This window comes from Amphiura filiformis, chromosome 17 (assembly GCF_039555335.1).
Source record: "Amphiura filiformis chromosome 17, Afil_fr2py, whole genome shotgun sequence".
NCBI lineage: Eukaryota > Metazoa > Echinodermata > Ophiuroidea > Amphilepidida > Amphiuridae > Amphiura > Amphiura filiformis.
In genome coordinates, this window is record NC_092644.1 from 26,970,606 (window position 1) to 26,989,868 (window position 19,263).

Here is a 19,263-nt window from a genome sequence, read left to right on the forward strand (position 1 = left end):
TTTCACATTTGTTTTCAAACCACTTGTGAGCTTTGAGACAAACCATTATTTTTTTTTGGCCTTAAATCTATTTCAGTGGGATTAACAGAGGCATTTCAGTCCATTTTTCAGTGTGGTTGGACAATGGTTATTTGCATACAGAATAACAAAAGAACTATTTCAGTTTTCTTTTCAGTGGCATTTTCTATTGTGTAAATTTTCAGCGTTCATTTTTTAAGATATCAGTGTGATTGTCAGTGCATTAATTTCATAGTAAAAATTGCTTTGTTTGTTCAATTGTTAACACTTATCGTTGTTCTGACTTCAAATGCTGTTGGATATTATTTCAATTGGCAGCTTACACCACATTTGCTTCTTTGAGAGGCGTTTTGTAGATGAATCTTTCGAAACCAAATCTGGATAAATCCAGATCTTGCGGTTCACCATCAAATATGAGATCACGAATGTAGCGTCCAACTGCAGGGGCTTGCTGAATACCATGTCCTGTGAATCCTATTTAGAGGGGGAAATGAAAATGAACATATATGGAAAAATTAATTATAATTTCTTTGTACACTAATTTAGGACATTTGCTAAACAATTCTGAGTTGAAAATCACCCTCCTATCTTCCAAACAATAGAGGTACTGGTAACATTAAGACAGAAAGCCTGCAGTAGCGTGTGCGCTGGTGTGCTATCTTGTACCCACCATCCACTTTGGCACCAAGACACTTCATCTTAATTGACAGCCATATCTTTCAGATTAGTGACCTTTCACAATAGTCACTGTACACCACTCTCATTATATTTGTCAGTTTTTTTTAACTTAGAGTAACCACCACCATGTTGGATATACACTTAGTCAAGTTCAAGTGTCTAGTTCGCGGGTCTAGTTGGTCCTAGTCGAGTCACTAACATGTTATCTGTTATAACCAATTATCAAAATTAACATAAAATATTACAATTAGGAGCAAACTTATCCCGGGAAACTAATTACCATATTTCGTCAAATAAACGCCCCCGGGATGTTACATTTTCCCAAGGGGGGCGTTTATTCAAGGTCAATTTTAGAACAATAATTCCCGTTAAAATCATTAGGTAAACTTAAAACTCACGCTAAAATGACGAACTATGAACTAGAAACACTGACTTCTGGTTCAATTCCGGGTTTCCAATCCAGATTTTCGCCAATTATTGACGCTATTATCAACTATGTGGGCAACTTGGTAAGCTTACTACACAAGATAGCATGGAAATATCAGCATTTTTGAAACATCTTGGTTGAAAAAAGTGGTGGGGGCATTTATTTGAGGGGGGGGGCAACTATTTGACGAAATACGGTATATAGCCTACTAGATACTCAAAATTTTGAATGCACAGACTTGTGCCAAGTATATGAATTTTGTGACTGCAATTGTTAATAAAACATGCAAAATTGCATGATTTGGCCCATTTTCCCCTCAAATTGCAAAAATATTAAAATTCAATTTGAATGTCGGTCAGTAATAAAAGATTATGATGTACGAGTAGCTATGTTTCATTTGGCAAAACAGGATCATTTTTTGTATCCAAACAAATTAGTGCTGTATTCTGCTGGAATCTGGATATTATAGTACCTATACTAGGAAAAAGGACAATAAAATAATTTCAAGTGGTCATTGGTACAATACACAAAATTGGTGATAATGAAAGGGTCAAATCAGTGCTCAAATGGAGTCACCCATTCAGGTAATCCTATTTTAACTCCCTGTGTGGAAGATCAAGGTCATTGTCTACCGTATAGGGGGTCACTCGGTGTATGAATTTCAATTGGAATAACCCAATTTAAAGGCACCCCAAACCAAAACCATTGACAGCTTACCTGTTGCAACATACACATTAGGAAACCCTGGGTGCATTCCAATGATGGCATTTTGATCCACTGTATTGTAATCATAATATCCAGCCCAGGCACTCTTGACCTATTGAAAAATAGACAAAATAACAGACATATAAAATAATTATTGGCTATGAGTTTAGATCTGACATAAGCTTGGATATTCCTGTCTAAATATTCAGTTTAGCTTGGCACAGTGTCGACAGCCAGTGTTATAAATATAAACTTAATACTCCGTTGGTGAGCGAAGGGCGCAAGAAAAGGAGGCCTACCGTATCTGATTGGCTAGAAATTGATCGCTTGAACGCTCAGAGGTGTAGTACAAACTCAAAATGGAGACATGTATTCAATTCGATTGAAATCGATATTCTATTATTGACGCAGATAAATAAAGTCGGTAATGTACATTGTATTATAGATACAGCAGCTGGATCTTACACAGGTTCCTTTGTATAATTCATTTCTCAAACAGTTGAAAATATCACAATTTTTATTTGGATTTCAAAATCTTTACTTATAAAATGCAGTAAAATATATCCACAGCAAACAGTAAGGCCCCACTAATTAGTGTATTGCTTTTCGAGTTAGTGTACTGGAAACAAAACCTGCGTTTTACCTGACCACAAATCGAATTTTCTATAATGGCAACACCATATGTGGTACTGATCATCATGCACAAATCGTAGAATAGAAACTATGCGGCAGGCTCTGTGTGATATCTCATATCATGTAAATGGTATGCTTAGCCTGAGTCACTCGGCCTATCTCGAACAAAATCGCCATGCGTAGCTTTTGAAAAACGAGAGGATTCGCCATACTATCACGGCAATTTTTGACACAAAGATATAGGGATGATGACGATGTGCTTGGTGTAGATTAGTCATCCAGTAAATAACATTAAAGGTAAAGTTAAATTGAATTCTGGAAATAAAATTTGCGACAGTTGCGTCCGGTAACTCCGAACTTCATCAGGCATCTGATTGGTCACGGGACAAATGATGAGGACGATTTTGCAAAGCTTGGTGCTGTGACCAAACAGATGCCTGATAAAGTTCGGAGTTATCGAACGCACCTGTCGCATGTACTTGCAAATTTTATTTCCAGAATTCAATTTAACTTTACCTTATATGTTACCCAAGTAGAAAACCTAATGTGGAATGCAGTTTTTTAGGGTTTGTTTTTTAACTTTAATTTTTATTTAAATCTGTGGGACAAGCTTTTTAACAAGAATGAACCACCTTTTCATATAACATACTCGGCAGTGGGGTTTGACTCCCACCCTTTTTATTTTACCCCCACCCTTTTTATTGAGGCACCCTTTATACTGAAAATTCCTGACCCCACGCTTTTTTACTGAGGCACCCTTTATACTGAAAATTCTTGACCCCACCACTTTTTGCTTTTTCCGCTATTTGTAAACTGACAAAGTCGCACGCATAATTTGGTTCAAGTATCAAGTACGCCGAATTCTGCACCTATTTCACATGTGCGAGTCCGATGTTTTTCTCTCCAATAAGTTAATTGATACATTACGTGAACAATGCAAATTATATGTGAAAAACTACTACTGCACTGTAAAATAAGCATTTTAATGAATAACTGTACTTTTATGGTGTTCAAATGTTGTTCTTGTCATGAAACTTGACGTGCGCTGTGTTCAGCGACTATATCCTACTTCTTCCGTGGTACTTCGCTCAATCAATTATGCATGCTAATGACGTCACTCATATAAGATCAATGTAAAGAAAAATAACACGTCATGGAAAATCGGACATTTGCATATGACGTAGGTGTTTTGGCAGCGCTTCCGGGGGAGGATATTGTGTACATTGCACTGGATTCACGTAAACAAGCGCGAGCCTGCATCAAATGGAATTTTATCTTGCGACATAGTGTGCAAGTTTTGGTGATTTTTCTTGGAACTATGATTATTTTATCATTCAATAAAAATATACTGTAAGTTGGAAGAAGCCCCACGCTTTTTATTTTAATCCCACGCTTTATATCAGTCCACGCTTTTTACCCAAAAAGTTTAAACCCCCACGCTTTCACCAATTTTCAGAATTTCGAACCGGCACGCATTATAAAGCGTGGACTGCCGAGTGTGTATAAGGAGTTTTCACTGTGGTCAAGATGAAGAATTTTATTCACATTTACGATTTATGCTATTTTGACGACTGAGGATGTCTAACGTGATATTTTTGTGTGGTGCATTTGAAAAACAATAATATAACAGTGGAAAAAAAACAAAATTTACTCAATCCAGCAGGAATAGCGGGTGATTTTACTAATGCGTACGGGGGCTTTGAGACAAACTATGGCCTTGTCATCAAGGTTAGCTAATTAGAATTTAATCACGGTGCACCTTATGTTAGGCATGGTCAGAATTGATTAGAATAAGGGTACGTGTAAGGATTAGGACTACGGTTAGAGTTACAATTAGGGTACATCTAAGGATTAAAGTAAGTTAAGTTTAGGGTCAGGGTTAGTGTTAGGTTTAAGGTTAGAGTTCGGATATGTTCTAAAGTATTATAGTTTGACTTACGAATCTGATATAATTATGGTTAAAGTGTCAAGATTTAGGGTCAGGGTCAAGGTTAGATTTATATATACCCGGGTATAAGCACACCTTCAGGTATAAGCCCACCCCCTATTTTTCAAAACATTCTAGGAACAAGGGTGCACTCGGCTATAAGCCCAGTACTAAATTTTGGCCAAGTTCTTAAATCAAATCAATGCTTTCTTTCACATTTCAGAACAAATTTAAAAAAAATATCAGTTGATAATTAACATTCCACACTTAGAATTTTAAGAAATTGACATAGATGATAGAAATTACTGGTACATTCGGCATATACAGGGTGTCCCAGAATGATTTATACCGGAAAAGATGGAATTTTTTAGGTATGAACGGCATTTCTACTGGTCATATTGTTTTACATTTTAAGTTTTACATATATTAAGCTTTCTCAGATTTTTTAGATTTTAAAAATTGGACGTTTCTAGTAGAAGTTAGAGAGGATTGCGTAAAAATGGTGAATTCCAAGTTTGAAAAAGCAACCTATTTTGAAAATCTGTAAAATTACTAACCGTTCAGCACAAAGTTATTTGGAAAATAGTCGATATCTATTGTTTATTTATGATTTTACGAAGCAAAAGGATTTGCTACGCTTGAGTGACCTTAAACTATTCTTTCTTTGGCGGCAGTTTTGGAGCTAATTATTGCGGTGTGTGAGTTTCTTCATTCGAAATGCCGGCAGAGATGGATTTTTCATAAATGTATAGAGAAGGTTCGTCCTTAGTGTCCCAGCATGCATTTATGTCCACAGTATATTGCCAAACCCACAGCTACGTGACGAAGAAGATTAAAATTTACTGCGGAGGGTGCTTAAGGAAGTTATATCCTCTGTAATGATGCCATTTTTTGGTAAAAATTGGGGTAAAAATCACATGAAAAGGTTTTTTTTCAACCTAAATACCGGATGTCATATTGAAATGTTTCACTTAATCCCATATCAAAAATTATTTTGCATTGTAAGCTCTACATCTGTGTCAAATTTGATGTATTTCCTATATAAGAATGTAGGATTTCTCCAATATATTGCACAGTGCAGCTGGACGATGGTGATAAAGGATCCATGTGTTATGATGCCTTTGCACTGTAAATTACACACATGCCGTTTTCGTCCATTTTCAGTAATAGCAATGTTACGCAAAAACGAATCAAGCTATTTCCATGAAAGTCACAGAATAAATAGGAGACATGTGTGGCATTGTATTGCACTTATTAAGATTAGATACACTGTTGACTATATATTTTTGATATTTTGTTCAAACACGGTATAAATCATTCTGGGACACCTTGTACAAATGGGGATGATTGTTCTTATTTATAAATTCAAGTACTAGCCCCTCCCTGGTTATAAGCCCACCCCCATTTTTGAAGTGAAATCTGCCATCTAGGGGGTGGGCTTATACCTGAGTGGGTAACCACTCGGCTATAAGCCCAGTACTAAATTTTGGCCAAGTTCTTAAATCAAATCAATGCTTTTCTCTCACATTTACAAACAGACAAAAAAAAATATATCAGCTGATAATTAACATTCCACACTTAGAATGTCAAGAAATTGACATAGATGATAGAAATTACTGGTACATTGGGCATATACAAATGGGGATGATTCCCGGGGATGATTTTTCTTATTTCTAAATTCAAGTACTAGCCCCTCCTCGGTGCATAAGCCCACCCCCATTTTGAAGTGAAATCAGCCATCTAGGGGTGGGCTTATACCCGAGTGGTTACGGTAATAACAATAGAGTAAATAAGAGTTGGGGTTAAGGTACACTCTGAATTTAGCCATTTCCATCTTTCACCAAGTTAATTCTCTGATGATGAAGCTGTAACACAACAATGTAACTGAAGAATTTCTCATCCCCGCTAAGAGATATATGTGACCATCCACCACAACTGAGCCCGGATATCGCGGATGTCTTCAGTACCACTATTGAGATATGCTCCATTGAACTTAACAATAAACAATAGGAAACAAAGGATTTATTAACTGTTTTATTGATTTTTCACTACTTAAATGTCAAGTACTATAGACATGATATACATCATTTTAAAGATAATTTCAAGCAGAATATTTTGGTTGAATATCTCAAAAATGATGATTGGCGACTTCAGGGCTCAGTTGTGCTGGATGGTCACATATCAGAAACAAATAAACAGACAGACTAAAAAACAATTAACAAATATGATTTCTATATTTTACCTTGAGGTTATTAAACGCTGGCACTCTGTGAGCTAATTTTGGCCAGAGTTTCTCATCAAACCAATCATAGTCAACAGCCAAGTCATCCATTGAAGTAACATCTACTGGAGGCTCTTCCGAATCCTATGGAATAGAACAAAATTATATGACAATTGATTTCAGCAATCCACACTGCCAGTTTGCATCCGTAAAAAAAAATATTCCCAGACATTTTCCTGCCCATAAATAGTCATAGTGTCATGATTCAAAATAGACTATTTGCTGATCGCCATCGCACCGTCATCTCAAAACAAATTTCTACCTGCAAAGTGTGTGTGACATGTGTGTACGCCTGTCAAACGTGTGCTTTATTTGCTGCGTACACTTTGCAAAAGCCTTCTGGCGCACTGCTAGGAAAGCGAGTGAAACAAAAAAGCACTTTTTGCGCATTTGTTTCAGGGAGAACATTGTTTTGGTAGCAAGATGGCAGATCTGTGCAGGGCGAATAATAAGACTAGTTCTTTTATGCAAATATGTGCTCATATAGCGGCAAGCAGCAAGTTCTCGTAAAAGCTGGCAACCAAATTATTTTGGTTAATTAGGGTGTGCTGATTTCAAATATTTTTTCTGCCAAGCTGTATTTGAACCATGTGACCCTAACAAAAACACCCCTAAATCAATATAGGATCATGTGGGGCAAAATTCAACATGCTCCAAATTCACTAAAAACATTATACAAATATATACTGCCATGAGAGGTTCTGGTTAAAACTATGGGCCCGAGGTGAGATCAATAGTACTATTTTCCTGAACAATAGTATTAATTCATCTCAACGAGGGAACATAGTTTTAACCAGAACTTCGCATAAAGGCAGTATATATTTGTTTTATATACTTCATTAATATGTTCTTTGTTCATTGATTGGTTAAAAGAAAATTATTTGACGTTTTGACTTCCAGCTTCTATCCCAATTTAAGCACAACCTATATTTTGCCCTTCAAAAAAATTGAATAGGCTAAAATCGGGCTAACCAATTACAGCAGCGAAATCACGCTATGGCAGTTTCAAGCGTGCGTGAACTGTTCCGTCGCATCGAATGCGCCAAGCATACGCTTGAAGGCATGGTCAAAAGTACTATTTACGGATTGGAAGTACTATTTACGGCTCATCTGGGACATTGAAAATACTATTTACGGCTTAGAGGTACTATTTACGGATAGGAGTACTGATGGTAGAACTAATGGGAAATTTACACAGAGCAATGTGCCTTGCATGTGTAATAAAATTTTGATAAATGACTTGCCTTGGTCAGCTCAAATATGCACATTGACATTTTTATATGCAATATGACCGCACTTGACACCACTTCCCTAAATAAAAGGCTCCTTGGCCCACTTCTAGAAACGAGTAAAGGATAGTCAATATTCAGAATACTTTGGTAAAACCACTCAGAAATATGGTCAGGCTGTAGGCCTAACTAGGAGGAAAAATATTGTTAGTTAGTTACAGGGTTGTAGCTAGGATATTTTTAGTGCTGGGTGGCATTTGATGAAAATCTTGCAAATTTGGCAATTTTTTGCTAAAATTGACCAAATTCTTGTCTAAGTTAGTAAAATGGTGTAATTTTGGCCTCTGAGTGATGGGCTGCAGTGCTAAAATTGCAGCTGAGTGTTGGGCTCCAAAACTGTCGCCCACCACCGTCCACTGTAGCTACAACCCTGTTAGTTACAAATATTTAAACAAGGAAAAAAGATTGAGCACCTTGTGGACTAGACCATGGATCAAGACAAGAAGTCAGCAAGCTGCATTGCTTTGTCATCAATGTATGATTCAGTAGGTTCAACATGAAAAAAAAAATAGCCATACTTACAACTTCAGGACTGATGCCACACACATAGTTTCCCCCAAATCCTTCTCGTCTGATATATGCTCCAGATGGATCAACTATAAACGGACAATCTATACTGGGTCCATCAGGTGCATGGACTACATACACATAGCGCTTTCTTGGCTCTACTGGAATAGGCACATCCATCCATTCAGAAGCGGAGCCTTCTCCGATACCCATCAGACGACCCATCCGGCCGGATTCCCAACCGGAAGCCAGGACTAGTATTGCGCAATTGACGTCCATGACATCATCATAGCCTTCTGCTTTTACCTGTAATTAAGGGATTATCAATTCAACATTTGTTAATGATTTCAGGAGGTTTGGTGTTAGACAAGTATTGTTAAAGTAAAAAGATTTGCACTAAATTATTTTATAAATAGGCAAATAGGTTCATCTAGTGCAGGGTACCGGGCTCCATGATCTGTTTTGGAACACAACTCATCACTGAAATTGGACTACTTGGAACCAGCGTTCCTTCTGAGAATTTCCAGTTTGGGTCAATCACTGTATTTCATGGAAAATATTATCAGTGGCCCAGTAAGTAATTTAAAACTTTTATTTGATTATTATTTTCCCCAATTCTTCAGGGCCAATATTTCTCAACTGCCAGGGTCACTTTCGGGCCATATAGCCTTTAGCGGGAACACTGCTCAAGGCCTTACGGACCCAAAACAACAAACCACCTAGAACAGTAGTAACAATGGCAGCCATGATGGTTGTTGCATGTGTTGCTATATTTCAAAGATATAAAAGATTATGTTCTATGTAGTGTTATGTTCTATGTAGTGTTATGTTTTAAAACATTACTGAAAAAAACCTTTTGAATCATTAATTTCATCGTTACTTTATTACATCATGGTGGCAAAAAAAACCATTCAGTTCCACGACAATTACCTTGACACCACGCACTCTCCTTCCATCCCCTGCAAAATGCTGCTCTAGTGGAACGTCCTTCTTCCCTGGTTGGAGAACATTGAAATCCAACACCTCGCCATTTATGAAGCGACATCCGTGGGCTACTGCCTTTTGGCGTAAACCTTTCAGAAGAGACCATGGATCAAACCAGCCTTCATTTTCCAAACCTATGGATTAAAAGATGAATTATATTATACTTAGAGACCTCAGTTCATAAGTGTTTGAAGTGAATTTCAGAAGGGACCCTGGATCAAACCAGCCTTCATTTCTAAACATATAGATTAAAAGATGAATAATATTTCAGATCCCGACAGTGAATTATTTTTTGACATTTTGAATTCTAAAAGCATTTGAACATCAAGAGGATTGTAGTTACAAAATTGTTTCTGTTTTGAAAAAACGACAAAAGAAAAGGGCAGTGAAATAGTGCGCTACGCACAAGCACATTGCCTAGATGTTGATCCACAAGCCTCAACACACTTTACTACAAGTTGTCTCTGACCACTACAGCCCATATCACAACATGATAAACCATTAAACAACAACACTGGGACTTGCAGGTAAGAAGTGCACCCCTAGACATTCCACAATTGGCCTTCGCAGCCAGGATCAGCTCCCTGAGTTTTAAACTGGTTACAATGCGACAATTAGCAGTAAGCTCCTTGTCCAGGTGAAATTCAGGCTAACTCAATTGTTACTCAAGAGTGTAGTAACCACCACTACACACCCCACCCCACACACAAATGTACATAACATACAAGAACACCCCCTCCCCCTACACATATTTTGGACTACTTTGTACATACCATAAGAACCTAATGCAACACCATCTGTGTTTATCCATGGGAATTTTGCCTTGATTTGCCTGGGTGTCAACAACTCAACGCTTGCACCACAGTCCCTGTAGAACAAAGAAAATATCACTTTTTAAATGTGGAAAAGAAAGACATACTCACAACTTACTTTTGTACTTTGTGATTCTTTTCCATGATTTCAACATCAGCCTCCATAGCAAGGAATAAATAACCCTGATGACTGAACCTCTCCCCTGCCTTCTCCTCCCCCCTCCTATCCTCTTCCCCACTTACTTTTGTACTTTGTGGTTCTTTTCCATGATTTCAACACCAGCCTCCGTAGCAAGGAATAAATAACCCTGATGGACTGAAGCCCTCCCTGCCCTCCTCTCCTCCCCTCCTATCCTCTTCCCCACTTACTTTTGTACTTTGTGGTTCTTTTCCATGATTTCAACACCAGCCTCTGTAGCAAGGAATAAATAACCCTGATGACTAAACCCCTCCCCTGCCCTCTCCTCCCCCTCCTATCCTCTTCCCCACTTACTTTTGTACTTTGTGGTTCTTTTCCATGATTTCAACACCAGCCTCCATAGCAAGGAATAAATGATTGAACCCCTCCCCTGCCCTTCCCTCCTCTTGCTCACTTACTTCATGGTTCTTTTCCATGATTTCAACATCAGCCTCCATAGCAAGGAATAAATAAACCTGATGACTAAACCCTCTCCTCCCCCTCCTATCCTCTTTCCCACTTACTTTTGTACTTTGTGGTTCTTTTCCATGGTTTCAACACCAGCCTCCGTAGCAAGGAATACATAACCCTGATGACTACACCCTCCCCTGCCCTCCTCTCCCCTCCTATCCTCTTCCCCACTTACTTTTGTATTTTATGGTCCTTTTCCATGCTTTCAACACCAGCCTCTGAAGCAAGGAATAAATAACCTTGATGATTGAACCCCTCCCCTGCCCTTCCCTCCTCTTGCTCACTTACTTCATGGTTCTTTTCCATGATTTCAACATCAGCCTCCATAGCAAGGAATAAATAAACCTGATGACTAAACCCTCTCCTCCCCCCTCCTATCCTCTTTCCCACTTACTTTTGTACTTTGTGGTTCTTTTCCATGGTTTCAACACCAGCCTCCGTAGCAAGGAATACATAACCCTGATGACTACACCTCCCTGCCCTCCTCTCCCTCCTATCCTCTTCCCCACTTACTTTTTTGTATTTTATGGTCCTTTTCCATGCTTTCAACACCAGCCTCTGAAGCAAGGAATAAATAACCTTGATGATTGAACCCCTCCCCCGCCCTTCCCTCCTCTTGCTCACTTACTTCATGGTTCTTTTCCATGATTTCAACATCAGCCTCCATAGCAAGGAATAAATAAACCTGATGACTAAACCCTCTCCTCCCCCCTCCTATCCTCTTTCCCACTTACTTTTGTACTTTGTGGTTCTTTTCCATGATTTCAACACCAGCCTCCGTAGCAAGGAATAAATAACCCTGATGACTGTACCCCTCCCCTGCCCCCTCTCCTCCCCCCTCCTATCCTCTTCCCCACTTACTTTTGTACTTTGTGGTTCTTTTCCATGGTTTCAACACCAGCCTCCGTAGCAAGGAATAAATAACCTTGATGATTGAACTGCACATCAGTGAGGTCCTTACCATCAACTGTCAATAAATACTGATGAGAAAGATTAATGAGAGATCTATCACTATGGACCACAATGGCCTCATTCAGTGGCATAGTTCAATAACCTCAATTAAACAATCATAGTGCAAAATTTGACCTCAAGTCGCAGAGTATGCGTTTCTGTACTTAAATTTTCGAAGGTCATTCAAAGAATGTACAAATATATTAGGGTTAAAGAAATGTGCCATGATAGATGAGCATGTTGTGGATCCTAGTATATGATACGAATTCAATTTTGAATTGTACCATATTCATTCCATTAACCGCCCAGAGTGCTTAACAATGTTATTTTGGGTGGGTGCTTATTTTTTACATTGGTTAGACCTACAATACATAAAAAAGGCCCAAAGTTCACTTGTTGTAAAGTCACTGAGTGGGCGCTTATTGTAGCATGGGCGGTTAATGAAACAAATACGGTAGGTCCTTTTTAATATGGTAATAAATCTATTGAATAGATCCACTTTGTATCAAGTACATGCAGGTACTACATGTACATTGTAAGTCACACTTTTTGAAACAAGCACACCCATCCTTATGTAACCACCGCCCAATGGTTTCACTATCAAACTCAGGACACACAAATGTTCAAGTTTTGTTCAGTTTCAATGGATGTGGTGAAATATTCACTATCAGCATGCAAACTGACCCTATAGTATACTATAAGCTACTATACTGGCAACTGTGGACAATGTCTTTAATGCAATCTTTTGCTGTTTTAGAGGGAAATTAGAGTTAGAAACACATCCAGAAAGTGTGCACGGTCACAGTTATTAAGTGACTGCAGTTACACAGAGATTTCTAATGTGTGTCCTCAACTCCTCATTTGCCAGTGTTTACAATATTCATCCCACACACAATCAAATAATCTTTCAAAATTTTTGGGGTCTCCCTGTCAATCCGAAACACCATCAGTCCGAAACACTGTCAACATTAGGAACCTTAACCCTAAAAATTCGGACTGACAGTGGTTCGGACTGATGGTGTATCGGACTGATGGTGTTTCGTCGTTTTGGACCAAAGATGTTTTACTTTAGTAAAACCTAGATACGCTGATGCATATACTGATGCACGGCAGTGAACGTAAAAGTCCCGGTAGTAATCCAGAACTGGCGTCCTTTCTTGTGGTGCTGCCACCTCCGTGGAACGCGGGAGACGAACATGCCTTTTGCAAACAAAATGGCCGACATGTCCCAGCACCTTTCCAGCGAAAATACAGCTTATTTAGCCAATGTGAACATGGGGTCATCGCCAGAAATATTTTCCTATCATATTGGACTAACACGTCAGGTACATGTATATGGTATTTCACAATATAACAGTAATAGAAAGAAAAGTGGAAGTGTTTGTTTGTCGGATCTTTGACGAAACGACCAGTTCTAATGACGTCACTATATAAACAACGTAGCGGTATTAATAATTAATTAGGTAATACCAAATATGGAAACCTCCAAAAGTATGCTAATTTGAAGTTCAACGAATCAGAATACGATCCGCTACCTCCAAAACTATGCAAATGAGTTGAAGGAGGTTACGTGAACATGTAGAGTATTTATTCTCTTGTTTATAGTGGTCCTCTGTGTTTTGGACTGACAGGGTGTACCGACAATTTCACATGCATACATGTTATGTCATACCTTTGATTCACGAAGAAACTGGGAACTATACATGGACATCTTGACATTCTCAGGAATGGAAAACTGCTGTCTTATTCCTCCGACTGAAAGAACTGTGGATGCTCTAGTATACTAAAATGAAGAAGCAGATCAAAATGGAGCAATGTTATGTATGTGTGGTATCTATAATGTTGACTTACTCAGGCTAGTTTGAAGCTTCTATAAAACTGTCCTCAATGTATTCCCTAGCATAATGCAAGCCATGTGGTTTGTTACTCCAAGCCAAATAAGTATCATGCGCATGCATATGTAATTATACATGGCCAAACCTGAGACGATGTTAGGTATTATTATATAATATGAAGCTTTTAGCTATACCACCAAAATTTAATACTGCAAGGTAACACTGTGCAAGATATTTTGATACTGAACAGGCGTGCAAATTTTGCGTTGTCGTTGGCAACTCGAGCGCGCTGCGCGGCATACCTTGAGCGCGGAGAGACCAAAGTAGTTGAGTTACGCAGTTTGTTGTTTTGTACCGCCGGCAAACATGATGAAAATGATTACACTAAACGACTGGATTACAAATGTTCAGTTTGATACTTTGGTAATCAAAACGCATAGAAAAAGCTTCATATTATATTATATAATAATAATAATAATATTGGATGGCTTTATTTCGGGTTGTATGAGAATATACTGCACTTGCCATGAATGATATATTCAACTCGCCGTACCGGCTTGTTGAATATCATTCATGGCGCGTGCAGTTTATTCTCATACAACCCTCAATGCCATACACAATATTATAATTATCGTCTCAGGGCCAAACAGTAGTCTGTGCTCACATACTGTTACCCCAGGGAGTCAAGCTACTGGGTATCACATTCTTGGACACCATAGTGGTTACTTCCCGGGTTACTCGATGCTCATCTCCCCCTCGATCGTGAATAGACTAGACAAACAGCAAATAATGGAGCGACATCTCTTTGCCGCTGAGCCATTGACTTCTACATTATGCACATTTTTTACACAACATGCTATTTAAATGGTGAAATGTTTTCCTTTTGACTTGAAAAGTAAAGCATATAAAAATCAAAATTTTAATGACAAACAGTACTTTAACAAGTTAGTAATTCTTCCAGAAGTGATGAATTACCATAACCTTCAAACAATTTGACAAAAAGTGTGTTTCATACTTACACATGGGTCCCTTTCAATGACAAGAACCTTGGCTCCTATAAGATTTTCTTCCCTACACAGATGATATGCAATACTACACCCCATAATACCCCCACCAACTATAACAATGTCAACCGCCCTAGGAGGCAGCTGAGCTTCAAACAACGTCGGTTGCGCCGTCTGGTTCAACGGATCGTACAAATCAAATTTCCGTTTCGCTTCCTTTATTTTCGATGCAACGTCTTTGGCCTTCTCCAGTGCCGTTTTCGGTTTTGCAGTCTCTTCTGTTGTTGGAGTGAGAGAGTCTGATTTCTTGGAGTAGTCTCTGGATGCATGATTGATGTTTGGCTGAAGGAGTTTGTTAGCTATGGAGGTGAAACATCTAAGATGGTTTTGTCCTGCGCATCTGACTAGCATATTGCCCACTTGGAGGGCCATGATGGTAGGCTTGATTGATTGCCTGATGATTTTGATGCGTAAAACACTTTTAACAAGCCACAATCATATTGAATCTTCTTGCATAGACCACACCTGCAACCAAAAGTGGAAATCATAATTCATTGTTAATTTAAATTAACCGTTCCATTAACCGCCCATGCCCTATAAGCGCCCACCCAGCGACTTTACTACACACGATATCCTCTGTCATTATGTGCAGGATTAATGCATGCAACTACTTATATCAAACAAGAACCATCTACACATCAAGTCCATATTTTGGGCAATTTTTATGCAGTTGTGTAAACAATTCAAGAAAATAAGCGCCCACCCAAAATGACTTTGTTAAGCGCCCTGGGCAGTTAATGGAATGACTATGGTACGGTACTTATGAAAATAAAAATTATTACACAAAAAAGGGGGGAAGGGAGCATCCTCCACCACCTGCCCCATTTTTTCTTTGCCCCCCCCCCCCCTAGTCAGAACAAAAAAATCCAACTTGCCTTATTTTGGGCAAAATTATCCTATTTTGGGCCAAAATCGACACATTTTTAAAAAAATTGTCAGATTTTTACCCCAAAATTTCAAAAAATAATTCCTGGCACCATCACTGAACAAGATCCCTTTGTCAATATAGTAGAGGAAGAGACCTAATGTGTGGTGACCAAATCTTTGGAACAAAGATTTGAAAGTGTTTTTGGCATGTCAGAACGGTACTGGAAAGTACTGAACAAATATAATTACGGCTTGGGCTGCCCTCTTCATAGTGTCGACAGGCATTTTTGGTAGGGTACAATTAAAGCCATATTATAACATTTGCTGAGGAAGACGCCCTCACTGAATTTTTAAAATTCCTTTTTTACACGATTAAATTGTACTTTATTAAACCAATATACCCTGCAAAAATCAAGATTCTAAGTGCTGTAGTTTTGTCAAAATCCGTGATTTTGAATAAAACGCCGAACCGGCGCTTTATTATTACGATGGAATTATTAGTCGAACGCATACACGATGTTCATAACACACAGTACGTCACGGCGTGTGGGACGGTGCTATACACAACAAAGGGTCGTACCACAACATGGCCGAAGGAGTGGTACGTATTGGCGACATGTACGCTGGCAGTAAATTCCAATTTTCTTTGCTTTGCCGTAGTTGTTCGGCTCAAAAATAAAAGGGGATATATCTGACAGTAAAACCTAATATTTTATGGCAAAGAAATGCTAATCTATTTTGTTTGAAAATGTTATAATATTGCTTTAAAGTAAAACAGGGGGTCAAAATGATAAATTGTCCCAATTCTTTTAAAAAGTATGTTTACTTGCCTGGTCATAAAGGTGTAGTTTGCCCTAATTGGATACGGAACTATGGTCAGAAACGTGACAATTAAGGGGGTACTACACCCCTGGCCAATTTTGTGCCTATTTTTGCATTTTTCTCAAAAATTATAGCGCATTGGTGACAAGTAAGATATGTATATTATAGGGGCAAGGACTACAACTACTGCCCTGCAACTCAAGGCAAGTAGTTATTGATTTATTGATCAAATATTGGTTTTCCTCATTTTTGACTGTAACTCCACAACTGTTGTCTGTGCTGAAATAAAATTTCCAGTGCAGTAGTTGTAGTCCTTGCCCCTATAATATACATATCTTACTTGCCACCAATGCGCTATGATTTTTGAGAAAAATGCAAAAATAGGCACAAAATTGAGGAGGGGTGTAGTAACCCCTTAAGGTCAACACAAGTGAGTAAGAATTGAATAGACTGTGTGTTTGTCACAGTAGAAATGAACACAATAGAAAGTAGCATGTCATGAATGCACAACAAATCTAAATAAGACTGACCCGCTTTTAGATGTAAGATGGTGATTTACGCTCGTGTATCATGCATTTTTAAGCTTCGTTTGACAGTTTTTACTGCATGATGCAATTTTGCATTTATCCAAGATGGTGAATTTCTCGAAAAACACAATGTATTTTTCTTTTAAAAAATTCCCTCATTTTACAAATTCTTTGCCTCTTTCCACTCATCTGATCACCTTTTAAAGTGACGGAAGTGATGCTGATTTTATGAAGTTATGTTTCTTGCTTTTCCGATAATTCTTAAATTCCAAGCAGAATAGCCGTTTAAAAAAAAATGTTTTAAATTTGTTACCCCATAATTTCCCTCATTTATCATAGCCCTGCCCTCCTTCCAATACATTAAACCTTGACTTCAAAGTGGCAACTGTTTAACCATGATGTAAAAGTAAACCTTGATGCAAATTAATACTTAATATTTTAGTCCCTATGCGAGGGTGGTCTAAAGGAAAAGATCGCCATCATAACGCATAAAATTTGCATTTAATTTTAATGAAAATGACGATGTGTGTGGTCATCTTGTGAATGCGGACCCTGTTCATTTTGGTCATCAAAAATTTTATGACCCCCATCCCTATTTTTTCTTTCCAAAATTTATGACCCCCCTTCCGAAGAAAATGATAGCCCCTAAAGCATTTTATGTGACGTCAGTGCGCATTTGGGCACAGCTAAGCTCAGTTACAAATCGCGATCGCTAGTGTTCGCTCAACAAAGTGCTGGCCATATAGCTTTAAATATACAGCTCTATGGTGCTGACGTACACAGTACACACGCAGACACCGCATGTGCCCGGGATATGTGCTCGCGAAACAGCTGCCTCAGCAATGCTTTGATGTCACTGCCACATGACATCAGGATGGAAAATACTTTAGACTCTTTAGAGCTGCACTATTCTCTTGGTCAGGGCCATGTCACATCCAGTCATGCATTGGAGTGAAAACAACTTATCGCATATTTTTATTTGCAGAGAGTCAAACCTGGCACAATAGTGTGATATAGTAGCTTGTAATACACTCCAGAGTTCAGTGAATGCGAATGTTGTTTTCACTCATGCTCTTGTCAGCCGGTTCATGCCCGGATCATGTCCGACCGACAGAATACCATGACTACACGGTACACGCTGCTACCTACAGTAATAACCAGATATTCATCCCCCGGCCCCATACTCATTCACTGCATTTATAGCTAAAATAATAGTTTCTCGATCATGTGAGTATGAATGTTCTGCGTGCACTGCGTAATGTCGCAAGTTTAGTGGAATGACATGAAGGTGATGAATAGCGCGATCGATTGTACAGTGCACGCACAGGAAATGCAGCGCTACCTAGTCACGATTATCGCACTTTCAGTTTCCCACAGCGTTTGGGCGGGAATTGGATTGCGTGACTTTTTCGATGTCTAGTGAGCAAATTTTTTCAATATTTTGAGAAAATGATGTCAAATTTTCTATTCTGTATTGTTTGGTAATAATGTCTTTTGCCAATAGTATGTTTAAAGTTGTAATTTTGTGTTTTTGATCGCAAAGATCGGATATTTTCGCTCCCGATTCAATTCTGAACCCTTCGCAAGGGTGCCGATTTCGCAGAACTTTGACGATAATTTTGCCTTTTTGGACACTAAAATGCTTTCGATCCTCAATTTTGTTTCAACCGAGTCTTAAATTAGCAAGCACAATACGGTTGGTACCACTTTTTATATACATTGATGAAATTTTAAAGATTTTTTTTCAAGATTCTAACCGGCGCAAATCGTTAAGTGTGTATTTCCCATTGACATCCAAAATGGGAAATAGGAGTCTGATGGATAGGAACGGCGTCCATGAGACTCAGCGAGTCTAGCGCTACCCAAAGCGTGTGTGGTAGGCGTGCCGTTGTACGGTTGAGCTCTCATGATCGAGAAACTATTATTTTAGCTACTATAGTACTGCCGTGATTATTCATAATTGATGGCGTGACTGCAGAATTCGACCATCCAGGGCCCATCTGAAAAGCAACTTTCACTGCACCTGATCATCAGGCTGATGTTTGATTGAAACTGTGTCCTGTGACACATGACAAACTATTAACTAGATTTTATTTTTCCGAAATTATTCAAACATACCTACTTATGCATAGATCAGAACGTTCGATCAATGAAATCTAACGATGACAACACCTGATTTTGGCAAAACATCACCAGTATTTGCTTTTGATCTCCCACGCTGTTTGCAGGTTACGTCACTGGTTGTTTTGATTGATTCAACCAGATTGAGCCAGTCAGCCAGAAATTG

General features: G+C 38.6%; 1 protein-coding gene across 2 annotated transcripts; it reads right to left on the minus strand.

The window, feature by feature from the left end:
* Positions 1-37: 37 nt before the first annotated feature.
* On the minus strand, positions 38-19,226 carry LOC140137551 (FAD-dependent oxidoreductase domain-containing protein 1-like). 2 transcript variants are annotated; one of them, XM_072159261.1, is made up of 10 exons: positions 19,095-19,226; positions 14,716-15,225; positions 13,534-13,644; positions 11,772-11,890; positions 10,223-10,317; positions 9,396-9,583; positions 8,481-8,771; positions 6,631-6,753; positions 1,841-1,940; positions 38-492 (listed from the first exon to the last, which is right to left on the minus strand). In XM_072159261.1, the coding sequence occupies exons 2-10, from the start codon at positions 15,130-15,132 to the stop codon at positions 338-340; spliced, it is 1,599 nt and encodes a 532-aa protein (XP_072015362.1). In that variant the 5' UTR covers positions 15,133-15,225; positions 19,095-19,226; the 3' UTR covers positions 38-337. The 2 variants fall into 2 exon arrangements, with proteins under 2 accessions (XP_072015362.1, XP_072015364.1); XM_072159263.1 differs by having other exon boundaries at positions 19,099-19,225.
* Positions 19,227-19,263: the final 37 nt, after the last annotated feature.

Coding starts and splice junctions, on each gene's coding strand:
- LOC140137551 (XM_072159261.1), bottom strand. CDS start 15,132: ATGGCCCTCCAAGTGGGCAATATGCTAGTCAGATGCGCAGGACAAAAC. Junction 13,645..14,715: donor TCATTGAAAGGGACCCATGT/GTAAGTATGAAA, acceptor TCTTCATTTTAG/TATACTAGAGCATCCACAGT. Junction 11,891..13,533: donor AGTTTCTTCGTGAATCAAAG/GTATGACATAAC, acceptor CTTTCTCATCAG/TATTTATTGACAGTTGATGG.